The sequence below is a fragment of the Littorina saxatilis genome, linkage group LG11, assembly GCF_037325665.1.
Source record: "Littorina saxatilis isolate snail1 linkage group LG11, US_GU_Lsax_2.0, whole genome shotgun sequence".
NCBI classification, from domain to species: Eukaryota; Metazoa; Mollusca; class Gastropoda; order Littorinimorpha; family Littorinidae; genus Littorina; species Littorina saxatilis.
The window spans coordinates 17,138,237-17,162,843 of record NC_090255.1 but is presented as its reverse complement, the minus strand read 5'-3'; the positions used below and the strand labels follow the sequence as shown (position 1 = coordinate 17,162,843).

General features: G+C 43.1%; 1 protein-coding gene and 1 long non-coding RNA gene across 4 annotated transcripts in view; one reads left to right on the top strand and one right to left on the bottom strand.

Moving 5' to 3' along the window:
• Window positions 1–24,607, bottom strand: part of LOC138979898 (DNA mismatch repair protein Msh6-like) — a 62,561-nt gene that overhangs the window by 20,257 nt on the left and 17,697 nt on the right. For all 3 annotated transcript variants that reach the window (XM_070352661.1, XM_070352662.1, XM_070352664.1), the window contains exons 18-23: window positions 24,141–24,249; window positions 23,145–23,307; window positions 22,330–22,410; window positions 21,191–21,286; window positions 16,992–17,082; window positions 16,604–16,658 (exon numbers count right to left, since the gene is read on the bottom strand). In XM_070352661.1, coding sequence (XP_070208762.1) covers window positions 16,604–16,658; window positions 16,992–17,082; window positions 21,191–21,286; window positions 22,330–22,410; window positions 23,145–23,307; window positions 24,141–24,249 — 595 coding nt within the window. The remainder of the gene's footprint in view (window positions 1–16,603; window positions 16,659–16,991; window positions 17,083–21,190; window positions 21,287–22,329; window positions 22,411–23,144; window positions 23,308–24,140; window positions 24,250–24,607) is intronic.
• On the top strand, window positions 449–7,122 carry LOC138979890 (uncharacterized). The gene is made up of 3 exons (XR_011460169.1): window positions 449–560; window positions 2,152–2,241; window positions 2,845–7,122. It is a non-coding gene; the product is annotated as an uncharacterized lncRNA (long non-coding RNA).

Here is a 24,607-nt window from a genome sequence, read left to right as displayed (position 1 = left end):
TCTTCTTTCTTGTAAATTGTTTTCAATTATTTTCCTTTTCAACAAACATAAATAAATCAACAAACAAACATAATGTATGTGTTAACCCTAAACACCCTCTCCAGCCCCATCCCAAATCAATTTCAGTCACTGCCACCCTAATAACAATGCGCTCTGGAAAGTTTTTTAGTTTTTTTACTTTACTAAGCTGTTCACCACATGATCCCTCCCCCCCCCCCCCCCCCCCCAATAGAGACTAAAGTTAAGCAGGCAGATCTTACACATTAAGAAAAATAGACTGATCATATACAACAACCTATAGGTGATTTGTTTTTTCAAGAGCTACAAAACCGCATCTTGCCCCCACTATCTTTCTCCTGAGGAGTCATATCTTCAACACAATAACAAAGAGCTCCCTCTGATGGAAAGTCCCATAACTCCACATACATCTGGCTTGATTGTCTTCCATGTCGGCATGTGGTATAGTGTCGGCTACTTTTACTCACACACCTTTAAGCAGCTAGTATAAGTTTGTGTTGGTGGTGTGATTAGTGCAAAGACAACGGCAATACTTTGCTAAGGTAAGGACACTTCCACCATGACATATTTAAGCACATGAAATTGTATACTTCTTTTGGCGGGTACAAGGCATGACTGTGAGTCACCTGTACGGCATACCTGGGGCTGCCTACCTGTGACTGTGAGGGGGCTAGTGTACTACCTGACATTCTTGCAATGTGGGTCGACAGTTTCAATGGCTGAACTGAGTGAATGTGCCATGATTGTTTACACTTGTACACATTCTTTTGACCCACTTAATGTTTCCCTGGAGGAATTTTCTTTAAATTCTGTCATACGATAATAAAGACCTCTCTATGACAAGTCCCAGTCCGACCGAGCATGATCAATATAACATGCACATCTGAGCCTTAAATATTCCCCGGCTGTATTTTGTTGTTGGCCTCATTTCAAGCTTCAACGTGACAATTCTGTCATTTATTCATTGCCCTTATGATAGAGTAGTTGAAAAAGTAGTCTAAATCTGTGACCTTTCTGTTACTTGTGTGCTAATAGCTCATGTTTGGATCCAGTGAGGAGGGGGGAAGGGCTGTTAAAGGGAGGTTCTATTGTATTTTGTTAGTTCTCATTATAGTCATAATGTGCTTTTTTCCCTTCTTCCTCCTATTACATCAGCCTTACTACTCCCCCTGCCATTTCCTCATTCTCCCTTCTTGTCATAAATCTGTCTCTCCTTATCAGAGGTAGATTAATTTACAAACTGACACCAACTTTTATGTTTACTGCATGCATGTGTTAAGAGTGTGTGTGAACATATGAGAGAGAGAGAGAGTGAGAGAGAGAGAGATGATGATGATGGAACTTTATTTTTCAAGGATAGAGGTTTAAGGCGACGCCTTTTCTTACAACCGGTCCTTACTTCTAATACAAATCTTTCTTTATTTGGTGTTTAACGTCGTTTTCAACCGTTCAAGGTTATATCGCGATGGGGAAAGGGGGAAGATGGGATAGAGCCACTTGTTAATTGTTTCTTGTTCACAAAAGCACTAATCAAAAAATTGCTCCAGGGGCTTGCAACGTAGTACAATATATGACCTTACTGGGAGAATGCAAGTTTCCAGTACAAAGGACTTAACATTTCTTACATACTGCTTGACTAAAATCTTTACAAACATTGACTATATTCTATACAAGAAACATTTAACAAGGGTAAAAGGAGAAACAGAATCCGTTAGTCGCCTCTTACGACATGCTGGGGAGCATCGGGTAAATTCTTCCCCCTAACCCGCGGGAGGCTCTAATACAAATGTCAAATAAATGATAAACAAAGAGAGAGAGAGAGAGAGAGAGAGAGAGAGAGAGAGAGAGAGAGAGAGAGAGAGAGAGAGAGAGAGGGGGGTGAAAGAGAGCGAGAGACACACAGAGAGAGACAGATACTCAGAGTACACCCTTTCTGTATTGTTGACTGAAGAGTATCATTCATTAGACATGCAGAGATCATCTTCATACATTTACATCTGTGGTTTTGCATCAGTTTGATCTATCTCCTGGCAATGCTATGAAAACGTAAAGTTTTGAACCATTCATACTGCTGCTTCTCCACTGATACCAGCTTTTATTTTAATCAAATGTTTACCTTTACTTTTGTTTCAGACATTGACCCTCAAATGCTGATATTCAACCACCTGTCTCAACACTGACTGAGAGCTCAACCAATTTCAACAGATTCATACAATTACAAAGGTACTAAGAATTATCAACCATGATTCAAATGCGTAAAAGGCTTAGTGTATCAATTGAACATGGGTTTTTACTTCTTTCAGCCATGCGAGTCCGACAAAAATTCATATTTAGACAGCCAGCCGAGACTACAAAATAGTGCATGTTTGCGTGCAAACCTAAAAACTAAAAGGAATTCTAACTAGAAAGGATCGATACTTATTGCGGTCTCGGAGGAACATTGGCTGTCTCGATCTGTGTAAAATCTCATATTTTGGTCAAACATACAAATAACGTTTAATATCTAGCAAAGTCTTGAGAGAATACAAACACAGCCCTGACCAAAGACGACACAGCTAGGTCCCCAGCCATGCTCTCGCTGTTGGCAGCAAACCGTCAGCCTTTACTTAACCCTCCCCCTCCCCTCTCCTTTTTATAAATTTTGTTGTTTATGCAAAGCTAATGAGCTTTTCCCGGTCTCCTGTGCTCCTAATGGCTTTGCCATGAGGGCCTTAATTAAACCTAAATTAATGTCTCATAATTGCACAGAACACATATTTTTCACTTATTCATCATGTTTTCTTTATCTCTCACTTTGGTTGATTATATATTTTCTCTAATGTGCAGACTTCGCCCAAACAAAATTACATCCGCAGAAGAACAAGTCCTGGTAAGAAACTACCTTTACTGAGCAAGAGACACTGAGTTCTCTGGTGAGTTGGACTCAAGACAACAATAGCAGTACCGCAACAATATTCAGAAGCTAGCCAAAGGCTTCAGATCAACTGCTGGCTCGATCATCAAAATCTGCATATGCGCTGTCTGATGTATTCAACTGTGTTTGAACTGTGAAAATCTCAAGAACAATACAGGGCTAACACAAAAAAAAAGCAGCGCCCCCCAGAAGCTGAGGCTTTTTTTTATTATCTTGTAGGGACAAAGAACAAAGTTTTACTTTAAGAAACCAGATTTTCCAGTTTTAAAAGTGTTCAAAAACCGGATTTCCGGCGAGAACAGGAAAGGTGTTAGCCCTGACAATATCAAATGTCAACACTGCTGCTCGATACAATTACAACATTTTGACAACAAATTGTTGTACCGTTTGTTGTGCTTTTAATCTTCATATTGTCTTTGCATTGTTTGTGTCAAAAGTGACCACTGTCCAACAGTTTTCTCTGCAAAACTTTATGGAGTGAGACATTTTAATTTTATGTGTTGATTTCTTTAGCATTGGATCTTTTGTCTGTTTTGTGGTTAAATTCTCCCTGTGGAAAACGAGTGATTCATCATAAAGTTAAGCCCTTGTTTTCTATTGTGTTTATCATACACAACTTTTCGATTTTGGACTGCTAGCTGTTTTGTTATTTTTAGTTCACCCACCACCATTCTGGCCTTCTTTTCGCACTCTGTCTGCGTCTTAGTGCTCCGTGGCTAAAAGGACAATAATTCACACTTTCTTTTGGTAAACCCTATACCATCACCAGCAGCCATGTTCGGATGGAAATCATCACCTTGTTCAAGCAGTGCGTACAGCCTTAGTTCCCTGACGCTTCGAAATCACAACTTGTTTGTTCCTCCACCTGAAATTTCGAGTCCTGAACTCACAAGATCTTCAAAACAATGCGAAGAAGAGGGCGATATTGAGTTCAATGAAAAACTGACACATCTCAAAAGCCACATTACACCACAAAGAATTGGGTTCAACACAGATTTTGAAAGTGCAGATCTAGCTTGCGATGAAGATGAGAAACACGTCGAAAGCGAACATGACGTTCCCATTCATGCAGGTCGGTTTTCAGCTCAGTCCAAGACAGATGTGGTTACAGGCAATGATGAGAAGTTTACAACTTCAGAACTGAAAACTGAAGGTGAGAAAGAGATGCCGATAGGCAATCAATACAAAAAGACCCCAGCTCAAACGACCAGCAAGAAAAATCAGAGAAGCAGCATGACTTTCCTGGTTGAGCTTCTCGTGGTTATCTTGTTTTTCATGCTTCCACGCTCAGGTGCTGTCGTTGTAACCTTTCCATCTCAGCCAATGCCTGATGCCTGCAAAGCGTATTTCGATGCAGCCTTGACCTGTCCCAAACCTGAAATCGACAGCTATGATAATGTATCTCAAATCTGCTGCACTCATAAAGAAACAAAGCTTCACTGTCTGAGTTCTGGCCATGAGGTGAAAATCTGCTGCCTGGCACCAGTCACAGTTGAAAAGGGCACATTTATTAAAATCGATGACCACGATGGTTCGCCACAAATGACCAAACATCCGTGTGACGAAAACTATTTCGAACCCAAAGACAGACAGTCTAACCAGATTTTCCATTCTTACTGCACAAACCCTAAAAGTGTATGCAATCCAAAAAAATTGCAACAGCTCCGCTGCCACGGTTGGACAACACAAGACGACCTCTGTCAATGCATGAAGGGGCATGAACCTGACTGTCCAACAGGTTACGATGACACTGACTGTCGCTGTCGTTTGGCCGTATGTTTGAATGGAACTGAACGAAACATTCGATATGACTCTGGTGCTGAAAACTGTTCTACTGAACACAAACTTGATCTGAACTATACCTGTGCTCATCAAATTGAGCCTGAAATCCCAACGGACAAGGGTGAAAGTACACATGATCTACGGTATCTCGGGTTTCTTGCTTTGCTGCCGGTTCTAATCATAATAGCACTGTGTATCTGGAAATACAAATCATTTCGTACTGGCAAAGCCAGCAAACCTCAAAGCAATGGAGTTCAAATGGCCGGGTTGGTGGGCATGAGGCGGTTTCGATGCTTTGAACATGTTATGATCAGAACAAACCAATCAAGAAACCACTAACTCGATACCCTCTTTGTAACCTTAAAATCTATTTAATTAAGGTACCCTAGCTCCCCCGCAACAAAATGTTGATCCCTGGGTTAAAACCCCATAACCATGGTAGGAAAATAACATCATCGGTTAAGCTTGCTAAGACATGAGGCACCTTAACTCAGTCGTAGTACTTATTGTTCTTCCGCCTTCTATAAGGGAAGTTCCACCTAGGTTCGAATCCCACTAGCGGTGCCTTGTGGGTAAAAGGTGAAATTCAGGCTTTTTGACCTATGGGTACAAATAACACTTGCAGACGTTACTAGTGCCTGGGAAACTTTTGTTCAAAGTTTTTATGAATTTACAAGGATTCTGGGAATTGCTGACAATTTCATAGAAACAGCATTGAGTGTTTTGCGAATTATGCAAAATCGGCAACAAATTTACCTGTTCCGCTAATTCAGCAATTTTGTGAATTCTGCATGACAAATGCATGCCCACATAACCTGCCTAAAAATCCCTGAATCCATGCTGTTCGTGAGTCACAGAAGAATGAAAACGCCCTGCATTTTAGTTCCCAAACATGACTATTTTCCACTTGTGCTACCGTATCATGACAAGCAAAACAACTACATGTACAAGTTTATAAAAAATATATATATTTCAAAATAGCAGATGTATTAATTAAGTTTCTGGTTTTTATACTGAAACTTATCATCTGCAGACCTGTTTACCCTCCCGGATTGTCCGGAATTATTACGGATTTGGGGTCGTAATTCCGGTATTACGGAAATCTACCGAAAATTCCGGAAATTCTGGTCGAGAGAACCTTTTTCGTGCGCGAAAATTCGAAGTCGAAATTGTGGTAGTCACCAGGACTGTGATTTCAAGGCTGACCGGAACAGCCTTGTCTGCGCATGTGCGCAGCAAGGTATTTGTCGGAATCCGCGCGGTTTTGTGATCGACATTGGTCCGAAGTGTAAGGCCGATCTCTGTGGGGACGAAATGCCAACCAAAAAAGCGAAAGTTGTACAGAAATGTCGGCAAATACTATCAAGTCAAGTGGCGGTGTCTGGCGAAATCTAAGAAGAGCGAATCACATGTATTTTGGTGATCGAACTCATTGAGATCAGTGCAACAACAAAGCTAGTCAGTCACGAGTCACGTCGCGGCACGTGTCCCTAGGTTAGACGCAGCATTAGTTTAACTGGGGGGCTTCGTCCCCCAGACCCCCCAAGCCCTGGACCCCAGGTTGTAACACCCCCCCCCCCCACCCCCCGTCTGGCTTTCTTGCTCCGCCCCTGAATACTGTGTGTTTTTTAGATAAAGTACACTTGTCTTTGTTAACTCGCATTATTATATATCAGGTGTTGTTGTGGGTTTGTGTGTGTGTGTAGTACAATACTGTTAACCATGGTTATCATCAATTGTGTACTTGTTTTGCATGGTAGCGCGCGTTCAAACGTGTTGTTTAATCGTTTTCGAGCTGGTTTATTGTTGATACAAAAGATTACTGAAAGATGCCTCAAATTACTGAAAAGTACCAGTTGCATTCCTGATTTTCATTTAGGGGGGTTAACAGGTCTGCATCTGAAATGTATTGTCACATGAATTATCTGACACATTTCTTGCTCCCTTACTAACTGGTATATATAACACAGAAATTAAACATCTACAACAGGACTAAATAATGTGTTATGACATATGATAGATTTGCTTAATATAATCACAATCATGTAAATATTATTCACTTACACATCTTTACTTAAATTTTGAGCAATTTTGTACTTACATTGTACTTGATCACCACTGATCAGAGCTTAATAGTCTTTAATAGTTTTAAGACTCGATCAGGTACACAGTGTAAACAATCAGTGTAAAAATATCCGTCAATACATACTACAAAAAGATTTCTATGGGCAGTTATGATTAAAACTTTTTTTTTTTAATTCATTTTCATTTTTTTTACACTAGATGCTATTTTTCCAGCTGAAAAAAAAAGTAAGTAAATAAAAATCAACAAGAAAAACATCAATGCATTGCGTCTGTTCACCTTAATTACTAATCAACAGAGCCGCCAGTATCAAAACTGTATATTAAAGATTTGTTTTGTTTATTTGTTGCTTAACGTCCAGCCGACTACGCAGAGCCATATCAGGACGAGGAAGGGGGGGATGAAGGGGGCCACTTGTCAAGCGATTCCTGTTTACAAATGCACTAACCCATTACTTGTGTCCCAGCAGGCTTTAGTAAAACTAAATTAATACCTACTGGAAGATTACCAGTTTCCAGTATGTTAAAATAGGCTTAACCTATCTACTGCTGGACTTACATCAGAACACTAACAGATTAAACTATACATGAATCGCGAGACAAGCGGCAAGAGAAGAGATTTTTGGAAAAAATACAGGTGAATGAGCAAGAAGGCAGAAAAAAGAAAAGAATTCATGAAGAAAAAGAGAGCATGACAGGAAAGAGGAACCAAAAATCTACCTAACAGCAAACTAGAAAGCTCCTGCGGTTCCAAAAACAGGAGGGGCTTTTAATTTCATAACCGCAGTGCCCCACTGCGGGATATATTAAAGATTAAGTTATATATTTCCAGTGGAAGCATTTACATTTCCAGTGGAAGCTAGCATTTTGTACTATCCATTTCTTTGTTGTTGATTACGTGGTTGTTTTTGCTTGTCACAGAAAAGAAAATATGTTTAATAAGCTTAAAATTAACAGGGTGAATCACTGACACTGTATCCCATAATCATTCTTTTTTAAATATGCTACTTGTGTCATCTTTCATATCTTGTATATATTGGTCAGGAGTCCATATTAGCAAGCAATTGTTTATTCTGCTTATACTTAATGCAGCATGTATTCTGCCTCACATACGGTAGTTATGTTATGTCATCAACAGTAACAGAAACACAGAATAGTGACTTTTCTCCTGTTTACTGAAATGCATTTGTATTTTTATCTGTACATGTATCAATGGTTTGTCAGACTAATGTTGTTCAGGTATGTTTTTTTGGTTATATTAGCTAGCAGAACCAAATACAAATGCAAGAACAATTTTACTATGCTATGTCTTGATCAATAACAGAATACTATTTAACTATACAAAGTGTTTACATTCTGTTAACTAAAATGTGTACATTAATTTGGCAAATATTTATTTATATATATTTTATTTAATCAAAAACAAAAGCTAGAACAAAAGAAATAATCAAAATCTAACGGCACCAGTGTTATTTCAAAGATCAAACAAGTAATTATAGGAATTTAGCGCCTACAAGACCTGAACATTGGAAATGAGGTTAAAGGGTCAAACATGGCAGTTAATTCCACACATGATGGGCAACCCCACTATGGTCAACACCATAATGTGTGAAGTAATGCACATTGTGTATTCCCCCTTTTTTGACCTCCAAAAATCTGAGAAAATCAGGTCTTAAAAAGGAGGGAGTCTTAAAATGGAGGTAAATTTAGAGGTTATGAACAGAAAATCTGCAGATGCAAGGTCTTAAAAGTGGGGAAGTCTTAAATTGGGGGGTCTGAAAAGAGAGGTTCCAGTACCGTACTCGCTTTAATAATGCAACTTCATTTGGCATATGTCTTTGCTTCAGTCAAAGCAACAGCTACATTTCTTTTGCACTGATTTGTATCATGAGAAACTTCCTTGTACCCCCCCAAAAAATGTATCCCACCTTTTCTAATGGTTGTCACAATTTTAATATTTCAAAGATCACCTTCTTCTTCTTCTGCGTTCGTGGGCTGAAACTCCCACATACACTCGTGTTTTTGCACGAGTGGATTTTTACGTGTATGACCGTTTTTACCCCGCCATTTAGGCAGCCATACGCCGCTTTCGGAGGAAGCATGCTGGGTATTTTCGTGTTTCTATAACCCACCGAACTCTGACATGGATTACAGGATCTTTTCCGTGCGCATTTGGTCTTGTGCTTGCGTGTACACACAAAGGGGGATAAGCCACTAGCAGGTCTGCACATAAGTTGACCTGGGAGATCGGAAAAATCTCCACCCTTAACCCACCAGGCGGCCTCGGCCGAGATTCGAACTCACGACCTTCCGATTAAGAGGCCGACGTCTTACCACCACGCCACAGCGCCCGTCCTCAAAGATCACCAAATCTAGTAATCCCCCTTGATACAGAAGTCATGAAACAGTGCCTGTTACGGCGCCATCTGTTGCAAGCTAGGTCTCCTGTTACAGGCAGAAGTGGTTCAACATTTTACGATATCAGTTTATCAAACAAGAATTATTGTTTCAGACGCAAAGGGACTGGTTCTTCATAGCTGAATATTTTATGTTCTGAGTGCTAATTACTTAATCTGCCATCACGTCATGTCATTACACTTTTGTGCTTTTATAACTGTTTTGTTTTTGAGCTATTCTGATCATCGAATTTTGTTCATGTGTTATTTTGGTGATCAAATTTTGCTCTTAAGATATTCAGGCCTGCATAGCCATATTGGTTGAAGAGACATTAAAAAACAAACACAAACAATCTGTAGTTATTTTAATACATTTTTGTTCTTGAGTTATTTTATAATTCCTTTTTTTTTCTTGTTCTATTTTGATCATCAATTTTTCTTCTGGAGTCAATTTAATCATCAATTTTTATTCTTGAGTTGATCAGTCTTTGATTTTGGGTTATAATTTCATCATGAATTTTAATTTTTGTTTTAACTATGTACTATGATCAGCACTGTTAGTTCTTGAGTTATTTTTTTATTGGATAATTAATTTTAAGTTGTGTATCTTCATAGTCTGCTTGCCTTAATGTTGTTAAACAAATAAAGCTTCCTTTTTCATTCATTGGTATTTTTATATTTAGTCAAGTTTTGACTAAATATTTTAACATCGAGGGGGAATCGAAACGAGGGTCGTGGTGTATGTGCGTGTGTGTGTGTGTGTGTGTGTGCGTGTGTGCGTGTGTGTGTGTGTGTGTGTGTAGAGCGATTCAGACTAAACTACTGGACCGATCTTTATGAAATTTGACATGAGAGTTCCTGGGTATGAAATCCCCATACGTTTTTTTTCATTTTTTTTATAAATGTCTTTGATGACGTCATATCCGGCTTTTCGTGAAAGTTGAGGCGGCACTGTCACGCCCTCATTTTTCAACCAAATTGGTTGAAATTTTGGTCAAGTAATCTTCGACGAAGCCCGGGGTTCGGTATTGCATTTCAGCTTGGTGGCTTAAAAATTAATTAATGACTTTGGTCATTAAAAATCGGAAAATTGTAAAAAAAAATAAAAATTTATAAAACGATCCAAATTTACGTTTATCTTATTCTCCATCATTTGCTGATTCCAAAAACATATAAATATGTTATATTCGGATTAAAAACAAGCTCTGAAAATTAAATATATAAAAATTATTATCAAAATTAAATTGTCCAAATCAATTTAAAAACACTTTCATCTTATTCCTTGTCGGTTCCTGATTCCAAAAACATATAGATATGATATGTTTGGATTAAAAACACGCTCAGAAAGTTAAAACAAAGAGAGGTACAGAAAAGCGTGCTATCCTTCTTAGCGCAACTACTACCCCGCTCTTCTTGTCAATTTCACTGCCTTTGCCATGAGCGGTGGACTGACGATGCTACGAGCATACGGTCTTGCTGAAAAATGGCAGCTACTTGACTAAATATTGTATTTTCGCCTTACGCGACTTGTTTATTTGTCCCATTGTTCTGTCACAATCTGTCTCGACTAACCACAACGTGCAAGAACTTGCCTTTTACCTCCGCCAATTGCCTATTACACAGACATAGACAATGTGCAATCAGCCAGAAATGAGAATGGAAAATGTCCAAAAGGGAAGAAAAAGGGTCTACAAGTTGTTAGTTTTTAATCTTATTAATTTTAAACGAAATGAGGCATGGTAAGAATCTTAGACGAAATGAGGCATAGTAAGAATCTTAGACGAAATGAGGCATAGTAAGAATCTTAAACGAAATGAGGCATAGTAAGAATCTTAAACGAAATGAGGCATAGTAAGAATCTTAAACGAAATGAGGCATAGTAAGAATCTTAAACGAAATGTCAGGCATAGTTGGAGTGCCTTGGAGAATGATGAGCATATGAGCTTGCAGCGATCATCCTTTTTAGAGGATGAAAGTCGCTTGTTCATTTCAACGCTTGTCATTCTCTCAGGTGCCAGGAGAAAGGTTCCGTACAACTCTCGCTTACTCCATTACACATGTGGTATGCATAAAGAACGATTACTGCCCTTTGGTTATTTGATATCTTATAAATTGTCAAGATTTCCATAGATTTCTCATCCCTCAATGGAGAGAAGACAGGCAACAATTAACTTAATCACGGTGGTGTTTACTGCTTCGTAATGAAAGAAACATGTCCAAATGTTTATGCCAGATGAGAATATACAATACCATAAAAAATTAAAAAGGAGGAATATGAATTTCCTTCAAAAGGAGAATAAAAAAAACAAGAATGGTAGGCAAATTCTTCTTCAAAAGGAGATATAAGAATCTTGATAATTTCTGCAAAGTATTTCTGTGTAAAATGTGCAAACTCGCCTGTTTTTCCCCCTCATATCAGTGTTAATGCATTTAACATGAAAGAAAGAAACTACTAAAAAATAATAAATAAACTAAAAAGTTTGAACTTGCACAATCGTCACACCATCAATGCAAGGTTACACACAAGCAAACACTAGCGCCTGCGCTCATGTATAAAAAGCAGCACACAAGCACACACACACACCCTTCATTACATGTATAAATGAGCAAAATCTCTCTCTAACTCTTGAAACAAAGCTCCACTCTTCAATCTACCAAGAAAACCAAGTTATCTCAGTTGGCATGCTCGTTCATGTGGGCGTTTACTGTTTGTCAACATCACAGTTCACATGACATCCAATCACGTGATTACGATGCTTTCCGCCATATTTCTGTGCTTGCAACTGTAGCAAAGTCATTCCCCGTAATTACCACAGGTGAGATATTTCTTTTAAACAAATTTCTAACTGATAAACTCTGATTTCATACTGACTTGAGTACACACCATACCTGTGAACACCTGTATTGCCTGTCACAAATATGACTTGACGAGTAGAATTTTCAATGACAGCTTCCGACACCTTGCATGCACAACAGTTACATAATGAATAACCTTTTCGATCAGGACCGTAACACTACAATTACAGATTGTGGTACAGTGGAACCCTCCTTTGAAAAACTCCAAACAATCTAAGCAAATGAGGTCTTCGAAAGGGGGAGTCTTTAAATGGAGGTTATTTACTGATGTTATAACAAAAAAAACAATCTGAAAAGGCAAGGTGTTAAAGGGTGGAATCTTAAGTTTGGGGGGCTTTAAAGGGGGTCCACTTTGTTAGAGTGTAAAATACGCAATTGTGCATGAATGTGAATCTGACATAGCAGCTAGTCCTCAAAATAGCTTTCATAAAGACGGTAGCTTTGCATGGAAATGCTGAAAGGATTCGGCTGTGTCAGTCAAACACGTATTAAAAATCGATAAAGATCAGTCGGGCCTGAGAGTGAGATACACGACCAATTCCAAAATATATTCCTCCCTTCGTCTCAAACATCTTTCTTCTTCTTCCAAACACACTTCCACACACACACTCCCCCCCCCCCCCCAACACACACACACAACCTGATCCTTTCAGCATCAGTATGGAAGCTCGCACCAAAGTTACAAGCAGAACTGCAGGTTCATTGTTAGGATATACTGAGGCAGCCATGTTTGACAATGATCGAGTCACAATCACACACTAATTTTGTACTTTTCTTTCTTTATTTGGTGTTTAACGTCGTTTTCAACCACGAAGGTTATATCGCGACGGGGGAAGGGGGGAGATGGGATAGAGCCACTTGTCAATTGTTTCTTGTTCACAAAAGCACTAATCAAAAATTTGCTCCAGGGGCTTGCAACGTAGTACAATATATTACCTTACTGGGAGAATGCAAGTTTCCAGTACAAAGGACTTAACATTTCGTACATACTGCTTGACTAAAATCTTTACAAAAATTGACTATATTCTATACAAGAAACACTTAACAAGGGTAAAAGGAGAAACAGAATCCGTTAGTCGCCTCTTACGACATGCTGGGGAGCATCGGGTAAATTCTTTCTCGTCCCAACCAATATGGGACTCCCCCTAACCCGCGGGGGGTTAATTTTGTACTGACAATACAAGAACTGATTGAGAAATGAAAGTTTGTCATTGTTATTGCGCAGGTAAATCAGGAGAACCGATCCCAGAAAGGGAAAAAGAAGAAAGGATCAAAGGACTGGGAGTAAAAAATAAAGGCATCGCCAAAAGATACAAACAGAGAGAATGTCCCCTCACAGCAATGAATGAAGAATACATCTAGACAACATTCTACCGCATCAGAAGATCAAGAATATGTCTGGTTGGCAAGAAAAACCAAAAATGAGACAGCTTGCAAAGAGAGCAGTGTGCTGCAAGTGTCTGAGGCGAGTCCACAGAACATGCAGCGTTTTGCTGCTTTGCCTAGCGTGTTGCGTACAGACAGCAGATGCTCTGCGGCAAATTACAACATTCCCCAAACAACCTCTGCCAGACGAATGTGTGAGCCATTTCAATGACATCTGGTCATGCCCTGATGTAGGTGTGGACAGCTACACAAACCTCAACCAGTTGTGCTGCAACAAAGTCCCCAACGCATCCTTACACTGCTCAAGCAACGGACAGAACCTAACCATCGCCTGTCTGCCACTACAAACGATCGAAAAAGGCTACTACCCCAAAATAGAGAACAAAGATGGCTACCCTCACCTGACCATACATCCCTGTAACAGCAGCAGTAGTTTTGAACCAAACACCCGACCCTCCAGTCAGACCTACCACCCTTACTGTGTTCACTCTAAAACCAACTGTTCTACCTCTGGAAGACAACTGCTGTGTCGAGGTGGGACAACAAAAGATGATCAGTGTATGTGTGCGTTAAGCTACAGTTCCAAGTGCACCACAAGTTTCACTACGGCAGATCATGAGTGTCACTGTAAAAACCATCCATGTCCCGACGGAACAGCACAGAAAATAACTTACGACTATGAAGCTAAGAACTGTCCAAATGATGAACCAATACATGTACCAGTGAATTACACTTGTGTTCCCATACCAAACCAGAAAAATGACTCAGAGCTGGTTACCAGTACAAACACAACAGAAACAGAAAGCAGCATGAAATATCTTGGCTTGTTTTTCCTTGTAGTTTTACTGCCGACCGTAGCTGTAATCTTGTACAAGTACAACACCACTTTCAGAAGACAAGTGGACAGGCTGGGAGACCATGTCTGCCAAATCAGACATGCCAATCTTGACCCCCCTGCTGAGGCACATCCAATGGTATGAGTGGGGAGGGCAGAAAAAAAATGACATCTGCAAGCCAGGAACCTAAAGTCTTTTCTATTACGGAAAGAGCGTCATATCAAGCACACATTGCACCAAATACAGATCGGAGTAACGCCCAGATCACTTGGCTCAACTTCTCAGTGGTGCATTATTTGCTCCATTGTTCTAAGGGGCACAACTTTTTCAAAGCCATAAAACCCTAACAAAGTTATTTCCGGCAAACATTGATTTCAGATAACAATGGAACTTGTGCAATTTTTGAAAGATCTGATGCCCCCTCAAGCCTGTTCTTAACATACGCTGTGTGCAGCTCCATGCAGTCAATTTCACTTTGCAGGTTTTGCTTTGCTTTGTGCAGTAGAAAGGTGTGTCCCATACAGTAGACGCCGATTGGTTGGCTGGCAATGACACATTGAAATGACGCTGTTTTTTCCTTATTATGGCATCATAAGCCTGACGATATTTTTTTGAAACTGGATTCCAGTCTGGATCACCGGCACCATTTCGTGCTTTGTGTTATCTTTTGTGCAAATTCAATTGGCATTATGGCATCATAAGCCTGACGATATTTTTTTGAAACTGGATTCCAGTCTGTATCACCGGCACCATTTCGTGCTTTGTGTTATCTTTTGTGCAAATTCATTTGGGATTACGGGAAATGTGGCACACCAAGGAGAAAATGACACATGTCACTTTTTTCTCAGCTTGATTGATTGAGCCAGATGTTTTCTTTTGCCAAATCTAGTACGCAGCGTAAGCATGAAGCAAAATTCCCAAGTCCATGATAGCAGATAAAATAACAGGGCATCGAACTAACAAAAAAAATGCAGTCATTTTCAAAGGGTACACAGGATTTTCCATCCACACTACCAGGGTATCTAGAAAACAGGAGATTTAGATTTAAACTCATTCTTAAAATGGCATTGAGATATTTCAAAGCTTTAGTCTCTTTCCACAGGGTATCCATTTTAATCCCCTTACCTATCTCTCTCGCCACACATCCATTCGACAAACGCTTAGAACTGTACCCACGGAATACGTGCTATATAAGCTTCATATTGATAAGCTTCATATTAACATCCACACACTCACTCATACACACACAAATGAAGAAGAATAACTGTAGACTGCAATGGCAAATCTTTCTAGCAGAATGTTTTTGATATGTTAATCTCGACAATCATATGTGACAGATGACCATGTTTCAACTTGTAATGAAGGTATCTTCACTGTTTTTATATCTAGTCACTTTAATGCTTCTAGTGAAGGTACATTTGTACATGTATGTTCACCATTTATGCTTCCATTCATAACCAATCCAAGTGCGCTGAACAATATGGTGTTTTTTTGTTTTAAACCTTTTTTGTTCAAATTTAATTGTTCAAATCTATGTATGTACAATATAATCAGCTTGCCTTCATAACCTGTGTGCCTTTGTGATTCGCTACTCAATGTTCAAATAAAAAAAACAATTCCTGCACATACCTATCATTCTTGATGATTTCTGTTTCTGCATGGATTGAAATTGTAAAGCGCCTGGAGCCAATTAATGGCACCTGTGCTATAGAACAGTTATCTATTATTATTATTATTACTATTATTACTATTACTGAGCAAGCACACACACAAACACACACAAATGTGGATATACATTTTTTAAAGTCCAAAAATTAGATCTTTCCTAGTGCTCATGCATTCACACTTCTTCTTCTTCAGCGTTCCAGAATTTTCTGGTTACGTGTGAGCTCGTTTGCCCATTTGGGTTCCCCAAACTATACTGAGAGCATAGTCAGCTCACTCCGCTTTCGTTGAGTAGGCATGCTGGGTATTTTCGTGTTTCCATAACCCACCGAACTCCGACATGGATTACAGGATCTTTTCCGTGCGCACTTGGTCTTGTGCTTGCGTGTACACACAAAGGGGGTTAAGTCACTAGCAGGTCTGCACATAAGTTGACCTGGGAGATCGGAAAAATCTCCACTCTTAACCCACCAGGCGGCAGCGACCGGGATTCGAACTCACGACCTCCCGATTAGGAGGCCGACGTCTTACCACCACGCCATTGCGCCCGTCATGCATTCACACAAACAAGCAAACACATGTACACACGTGTGCATTCATTAAACAAAGAAAGAAGGAGGTGGTGATCGAATTGAAAAATAAATGGAGCGAGAGGAGAAAAGACAAACCTTTGCTCGGCATTATGACTCCATCCTTCCTTGCTTTCTCGTGATTAAACGCATTCTGAAAACACACAAGAAGCCTTTTCATGTCAACAGAACCCCAGCTCAAGACACACACACTTGTTTTAGACGTCTCTCTTTTTAAGAGTTTTGTGTCTCACAGGACTTCCTAAACTGTGCGTCCCTGCGTACTGTATGCACTAGAAGCTGAACAATATACCCGTCATTCATTGAGGGGGTCCCAAGACGCACTAAACCTGAAAACAGCAGGTACCCAGATGCACGAAATACTGATTTTCTGACTGTAATCATCTGCAAGTTTCCGAAAGAATGGACAAGAATATACACTTGGCTGGATTTTGGAGAAAAAAAGAAACTTTAGCAAACAACTTACATCAAAGAACTGCAGATCTTCAGAGATGTCAGGGAATCGCCCCTCTTCTGTCTCTGCGTCAAGAAGAACTGTCTGTTTCAGCAGTTTTGACCTGAAACATATGCACCACACCAAATAAATACCCCAAGAAATGCAAAGCATAAAATCAAGAAATATTTAGTAGACATGGCATCAGGTCCTCATCAGAGGGAAGAAGGCACGACTAACTGTTCCTTGTCACCACAAATTAATTTCTCATGTCTATTCTTCTTCTTCTGCGTTCGATATTTATGGCCGTCAGATCGGTGGCTGCCATGAAGTCCGCAGTCTTCAGCAGTTCGGCAGCGGGTCCCCAGAGCTTGGTGCCCAGGCTGGTGTCTTGTGGCCAGTAGAGCTGGCGTGCTGTCTCCAGGTGTGGGCAGGTCTGTAGAGCGTGGTGCCCAGGCTGGTGTCTTGTGGCCAGTAGAGCTGGCGTGCTGTCTCCAGGTGTGGGCAGGTCTGTAGAGCTTGGTGCCCAGGCTGGTGTCTTCTGGCCAGTAGTGCTGGCGTGCTGTCTCTAGGTGTGGGCAGGCCTGTAGAGCTTGGTGCCCAGGCTGGTGTCTTCTGGCCAGTAGTGCTGGCGTGTTGTCTCCAGGTGTGGGCTGGCCTGTAGAGCTTGGTGCCCAGGCTGGTGTCTTCTGGCCAGTAGTGCTGGCGTGCTGTCTCCAGGTGTGGGCTGGCCTGTAGAGCTTGGTGCCCAGGCTGGTGTCTTCTGGCCAGTAGTGCTGGCGTGCTGTCTCCAGGTGCCTGTAGAGCTTGGTGCCCAGGCTGGTGTCTTCTGGCCAGTAGTGCTGGCGTGTTGTCTCCAGGTGCCTGTAGAGCTTGGTGCCCAGGTTGGTGTCTTCTGGCCAGTAGTGCTGGCGTGTTGTCTCCAGGTGTCTGTAGAGCTTGGTGCCCAGGCTGGTGTCTTGTGGCCAGTAGTGCTGGCGTGCTGTCTCCAGGTGCCTGTAGAGCTTGGTGCCCAGGCTGGTGTCTTCTGGCCAGTAGAGCTGGCGTGTTGTCTCCAGGTGTCTGTAGAGCTTGGTGCCCAGGCTGGTGTCTTCTGGCCAGTAGAGCTGGCGTGCTGTCTCCAGGTGTGCGCAGGCCTGTAGAGCTTGGTGCCCAGGCTGGTGTCTTCTGGCCAGTAGAGCTGGCGTGTTGTCTCCAGGTGTCTGTAGAGCTTGGTGCCCAGGCTGGTGTCTTCGGGCCAGTAGAGCTGGCGTGTTGTCTCCAGGTGTCTGTAGAGCTTGGTGCCCAGGCTGGTGTCTTCTGGCCAGTAGTGCTGGCGTGCTGTCTCCAGGTGTGGGCAGGCCTGTAGAGCTTGGTGCCCAGGCTGGTGCCTTCTGGCCAGTAGTGCTGGCGTGTTGTCTCCAGGTGTGGGCAGGTCTGTAGAGCTTGGTGCCCAGGCTGGTGTCTTCTGGCCAGTGGTGCTGTCTCCAGATGTGGGCAGATCTGTAGAGCTTGGTGCCCAGGCTGGTGCCTTCTGGCCAGTAGTGCTGGCGTGCTGTCTCCAGGTGTGGGCAGGCCTGTAGAGCTTGGTGCCCAGGCTGGTGTCTTCTGGCCAGTAGAGCTGGCGTGCTGTCTCCAGGTGTCTGTAGAGCTTGGTGCCCAGGCTGGTGTCTTCTGGCCAGTTGTGCTGGCGTGTTGTCTCCAGGTGTCTGTAGAGCTTGGTGCCCAGGCTGGTGTCTTCCGGCCAGTAGAGCTGGCGTGCTGTCTCCAGGTGTCTGTAGAGCTTGGTGCCCAGGCTGGTGTCTTCTGGCCAGTAGAGCTGGCGTGCTGTCTCCAGGTGTCTGTAGAGCTTGGTGCCCAGGCTGGTGTCTTCTGGCCAGTAGAGCTGGCGTGCTGTCTCCAGGTGTCTGTAGAGCTTGGTGCCCAGGCTGGTGTCTTCTGGCCAGTAGAGCTGGCGTGTTGTCTCCAGGTGTCTGTAGAGCTTGGTGCCCAGGCTGGTGTCTTCTGGCCAGTGGAGCTGGCGTGCTGTCTCCAGGTGTCTGTAGAGCTTGGTGCCCAGGCTGGTGTCTTCTGGCCAGTAGTGCTGGCGTGCTGTCTCCAGGTGTCTGTTGAGCTTGGTGCCCAGGCTGGTGTCTTCTGGCCAGTTGTGCTGGCGTGCTGTCTCCAGGTGTGGGCAGGCCTGTAGAGCTTGGTGCCCAGGCTGGTGTCTTCTGGCCAGTAGAGCTGGCGTGTTGTCTCCAGGTGTGGGCAGGTCTGTAGAGCTTGGTGCCCAGGCTGGTGTCTTCTGGCCAGTAGAGCTGGCGTGCTGTCTCCAGGTGTGCGCAGGCCTGTAGAGCTTGGTGCCCAGGCTGGTGTCTTCTGGCCAGTAGAGCTGGCGTGTTGTCTCCAGGTGTCTGTAGAGCTTGGTGCCCAGGCTGGTGTCTTCTGGCCAGTAGAGCTGGCGTGCTGTCTCCAGGTGTCTGTAGAGCTTGGTGCCCAGGCTGGTGTCTTCTGGCCAGTAGAGCTGGCGTGCTGTCTCCAGGTGTCTGTAGAGCTTGGTGCCCAGGCTGGTGTCTTGTGGCCAGTAGTGCTGGCGTGCTGTCTCTAGGTGTCTGTAGAGCTTGGTGGCCAGGCTGGTGTCTTCTGGCCAGTAGTGCTGGCGTGCTGTCTCCAGGTGTGGGCAGGTCTGTAGAGCTTGGTGCCCAGGCTGGTGTCTTCTGGCCAGTAGAGCTGGCGTGCTGTCTCCAGGTGTGGGCAGGTCTGTAGAGCTTGGTGCCCAGGCTGGTGTCTTCTGGCCAGTAGTGCTGGCGTGCTGTCTCCAGGTGTGGGCATGTTTGTAGAGCTTGGTGCCCAGGCTGGTGTCTTCTGTCCAATAGTGCTGGCGTGCTGTCTCCAGGTGTGGGCAGGTCTGTAGAGCTTGGTGCCCAGGCTGGTGTCTTCTGGCCAATAGTGCTGGCGTACCGTCTTCAGATGTGGGCAGGTCTGTAGAGCTTGGTGCCCAGGCTGGTGTCTTCTGGCCAGTAGTGCTGGCGTGCTGTCTCCAGGTGTGGGCAGGTCTGTAGAGCTTGGTGCCCAGGCTGGTGTCTTCTGGCCAGTAGAGCTGGCGTGCTGTCTCCAGGTGTGGGCAGGTCTGTAGAGCTTGGTGCCCAGGCTGGTGTCTTCTGGCCAGTAGTGCTGGCGTGCTGTCTCCAGGTGTGGGCAGGTCTGTAGAGCTTGGTGCCCAGGCTGGTGTCTTCTGGCCAGTAGTGCTGGCGTGCTGTCTCCAGGTGTGGGCAGGTCTGTAGAGCTTGGTGCCCAGGCTGGTGTCTTCTGGCCAGTAGTGCTGGCGTGCTGTCTCCAGGTGTGGGCAGGTCTGTAGAGCTTGGTGCCCAGGCTGGTGTCTTCTGGCCAGTAGTGCTGGCGTGCTGTCTCCAGGTGTGGGCAGGTCTGTAGAGCTTGGTGCCCAGGCTGGTGTCTTCTGGCCAGTAGTGCTGGCGTGCTGTCTCCAGGTGTGGGCAGGTCTGTAGAGCTTGGTGCCCAGGCTGGTGTCTTCTGGCCAGTAGTGCTGGCGTGCTGTCTCCAGGTGTGGGCAGGTCTGTAGAGCTTGGTGCCCAGGCTGGTGTCTTCCGGCCAGTAGAGCTGGCGTGCTGTCTCCAGGTGTCTGTAGAGCTTGGTGCCCAGGCTGGTGTCTTCTGGCCAGTAGAGCTGGCGTGCTGTCTCCAGGTGTGGGCAGGTCTGTAGAGCTTGGTGCCCAGGCTGGTGTCTTCTGGCCAGTAGTGCTGGCGTGCTGTCTCCAGGTGTGGGCAGGTCTGTAGAATATGCTCAGGGGTTTGCTCCTCTGAGCCGCACTCACATTGGGTTCTATGTCTATGTTTGATATTACAGTACAGGGCCCTAAAATAACGATTATCATTTCCTAAATCTGGTTTTAATAAGCATCCTTACCATACCCCCGGGCTAGGCAATTGTGAGGTATGGTGTACAGTGGAGCCCCCCTTTTAAGACCCTGCAATTTAAGACTCTCACCCTTTTAAGACCTTGTTTTTTCTGACCTTCTGTTCATAACCTCTGTAAAATTACACCTATTTTAAGACTCCCTCCTTTTTAAGACCCAATTTTCTCAGAGTTGTGGAGGTCTTAAAAAGGGGGTTCCACTGTAGTATGTGCACTTTAACAACTTTAAGGTACATGTAGTGAAATGTACTGCTAAACCTATCATAAACTACCCCCCCCCCCCCCCCCCATACAAACTAATACAATCTTTCAAAATCAAAAGAAAAAAATAACCGCCTTACTTCAGGTCAGCCTTGTGCTGCGAGAACTTCTTCACAATCTTCATGGCGCCTTTAAATCCAGCTAGTGCAGACATGAAATCCTCTATCTTGCGCTTGCTGTAAAACACGACAAAGCACAATGTGAGCGTATTTGAAAAAAGCAAACTTGGTTGGACATAACTTTATCTCCAATAGCATCTTCTGAAATCAGCGTGTGGCTGCCTAAATGGCTGGGTAAAAATGGTCATACAGATTTTAAAAAAAACAACAACACTTGTGCAAAAAATACGAGTGTACATGCAAGTCTCAGCGAATAAATGCAGAAGAAGACTTCATCTCCAATAGGCGAAAATGAATGAAAATAATAATGTACCTCGATGATTATGAATGATGTCAGTAGAGGATTCAAATGAACTTGCTCTCTTAAACGACCCCTGCTTCACATGAACAAAATTTAACAGAAAGAAAACTCTGAAAAAACCCACACCATGCACTCAATTTTAAAGAATGTCAACACAAACACTGAAAGAAGGTACACACACAAACATCATGTTTATCACTGGTGGACCCTTGTTCTTCTGCTGCCTTCAAGTTCAACTTTTGATAAAAGAAAGCATAGAAAATTGAACAAAACAAAACATTCCTTTCAACCATATCATTGTACTAGTGTTATGTATATATTGAGGTATATCAGACCTGGGAACCCCTGTTTTGCACTTGAAGTATTCTCAAGCAAACTTGGTGTATTTTCAGACAAATTAGCGTACTCCACACAGCATTTCAACATTCATGATTCAAACATGTTTCACACGCGTCCGTCGCACTGTTAATTAAGTTTACCAATACGTTTAAAACAAATGCTTCTTTCAATGTTTTCTGACAAAAAAATAAACATGTGTCTAAATACTAGATCGGCTTCAGGATGAGCTTGTGAAGAAATGTAGTCTAGGAATTTTTCTCGTCGTATTTTGTTTTCACTTACCGTACTGCTCGTATTCTAGACAATCATGAGTACAAAATACCGCAAAATCGTATGGGTTCCCAGGTCTGGTATATGTTCACTTGAATTTTTTGGTTTAATGTAGCCAAACTCGGCATGTATCTGTATGTATGTGATTTCTCACCTGTATGTGAGGTCTTACCTGTATGTGAGATCTTACCTGTATGTGACTTCTTCGTACAAGACGGCCCTTCCCTCTGGGTGGTCAGTGGCACGCTTGGATAAACCCAGACTGTGAATTCTGGTGAATAAAGGGGGAAAGAACAAATAAGAAATAAAAAAAAACAAGGACTTGGTAAATAAGTATTAAGACAGGTAGGTGATTTATATTACACTTGCATTGGTGGGACTGAAAACTGTCATGAATCCTGAAGAATTTTAAGAAGGGGTCTGGTGGCCCCCAGACGCTGAAGGATTTGTATAATTAACAACCAAAAAACCGTCACCACAGACATTACGAATCCGGATTTCCGGCATTATATATACCAGAAGAATCCCACCCATGCACTTGTTTTTAAAGAATAACAATTTGCTTGAACAAAAGCCTACATGTTCACCTGCTCAAACACAAAAACAAACATGCACTTACACACAGACATACACAAACAGATAGACAGACAGACAGACAGACAGACAGACAGACAGACAGACAGACAGACAGACAGACAGACTGACAGACAGACAGACGCACACACACACACAGATACACACTTTCCCAAGAACACTGCAATCCTACAGGCTTCAGATCAGACCACAGTCATATTTTAGAGGTAAAAATATCTTCTAGTTATTACTGAGTGTCTATCAAGTATTTTACTGAATTTCTGAGGGCAAGCCTGACTTGAAAACAGAAACAATCATGTGCAGTACAGTCACCAGTTTGGGTGCAACTAAAACAGCCTGACAGCTATTTTTGAACATTGTCTATTTCAGCACTTCAAACAGACACGTGCAGCAAATATCGGCTCGACTCACCTGCTCAAAAGCCTCTCAAGGTCAGGCATTTTCTTCAGAGTGTCTGTGGTTTCCGTGGCGACTTCCTGCATCTCCATCAGCGTTTCTACGGCGTCCAGTCTGTCGTTGATGGACGCTGGCTGACACAGCGGTGCACACACCCACTGCTTGAGCAGACGCTTGCCTGCAGCACAGACAGAACATGATGTTAAAAATAGTTGAACACGAACATGGAGTTTAAATCAAGAATGTCAGCAACAATGCACTATGGGTAGGACTAGGCGATAGACAGCTATGAGAACAGATGTAGAAACAAGACAGCCAGTATACCTCAGCAGTCTACATGGGTCTGTCCCAGACAAACTGGTAAGCAAATGATACTGAGCAGACGTGCACACAAACAGAAACACGCAAACACACAGTCATGCACAAATTTACACACAGAAAACACCTGCCAGAGTACAGATATGCCTGCACGCATTCACACACATAAAACGCACACACACAGATGCAGAGTATAAGATGGACAGACAAGCGATTGGATGGAGATTCAGAGAGAAGCACAAACGCAGACACAGCTACCCTCTCTTAGCAAAGTCAAACACTCAACTCTTTGTCTTGCTAGAAGAGCACCAAAAGAAGTTGGGAGGGAGAAAAGACAATCCAAGACAAGAACTTCACACAAAGAAGAGAGGCAGGAGGTTCAAATAGAAAGACTAAGATGAAGAGGTGGGTGGATGGATGGATGGATGGATGATGGATGGAAGGAAGGAAGGAAGGAAGGAAGGAAGGAAGGAAGGAAGGAAGGAAGGAAGGAAGGAAGGAAGGAAGGAAAGAAGGAAGGAAGGATGGATGGATGGATAAAAGGATGGATGGATGGATGAAAAAGACAGAGAGAGTGCCAGCCAGCCAAGCAAGGGCAGAGAGATAGAAAACACCATGGTAGGTTTGGGGGAAAAAAGTTAGCAAATGACAAAAAAAGTAGCAAAGGACAAATGTAACACAAAATATTCTCACCAAAAGGTGTAGCACAGGTATCAAGTTGTTCAATAAGCGTGCCCTCAGTCCCCCCTGTGGAGGCGTTCTTGGTGACCTCCAGATTGAGCAACGTCACTCCGTCCAACACCTGCAATCACAGAACTCACAGTATACCTCAGCAGTCTACATGGGTCTGTCCCAGGAAAACTGGTAAGCAAAATAATACTGAGCAGACCTGCACGCAAACAGAAACACGCAAACACACAGTCATGCACAAATTTACACACAGAAAACCCCTGCCAGAGTAAAGATCGCACCTCCACAATTTATTGTGGGAGCCTGGTAGCTCAGTTGGTAGAGCACGTGGACTTGTAATCCGCGGGTCACGGGTTCAAATCCGGCTCGAGACGGACACGTGTCAACTGTATTTGCAGACTCAGAGACGGTATCCATGTTCCACCCCTGTGTCACCACTGTGCCAGACCTCGGTCATCCTGCCATAAGTG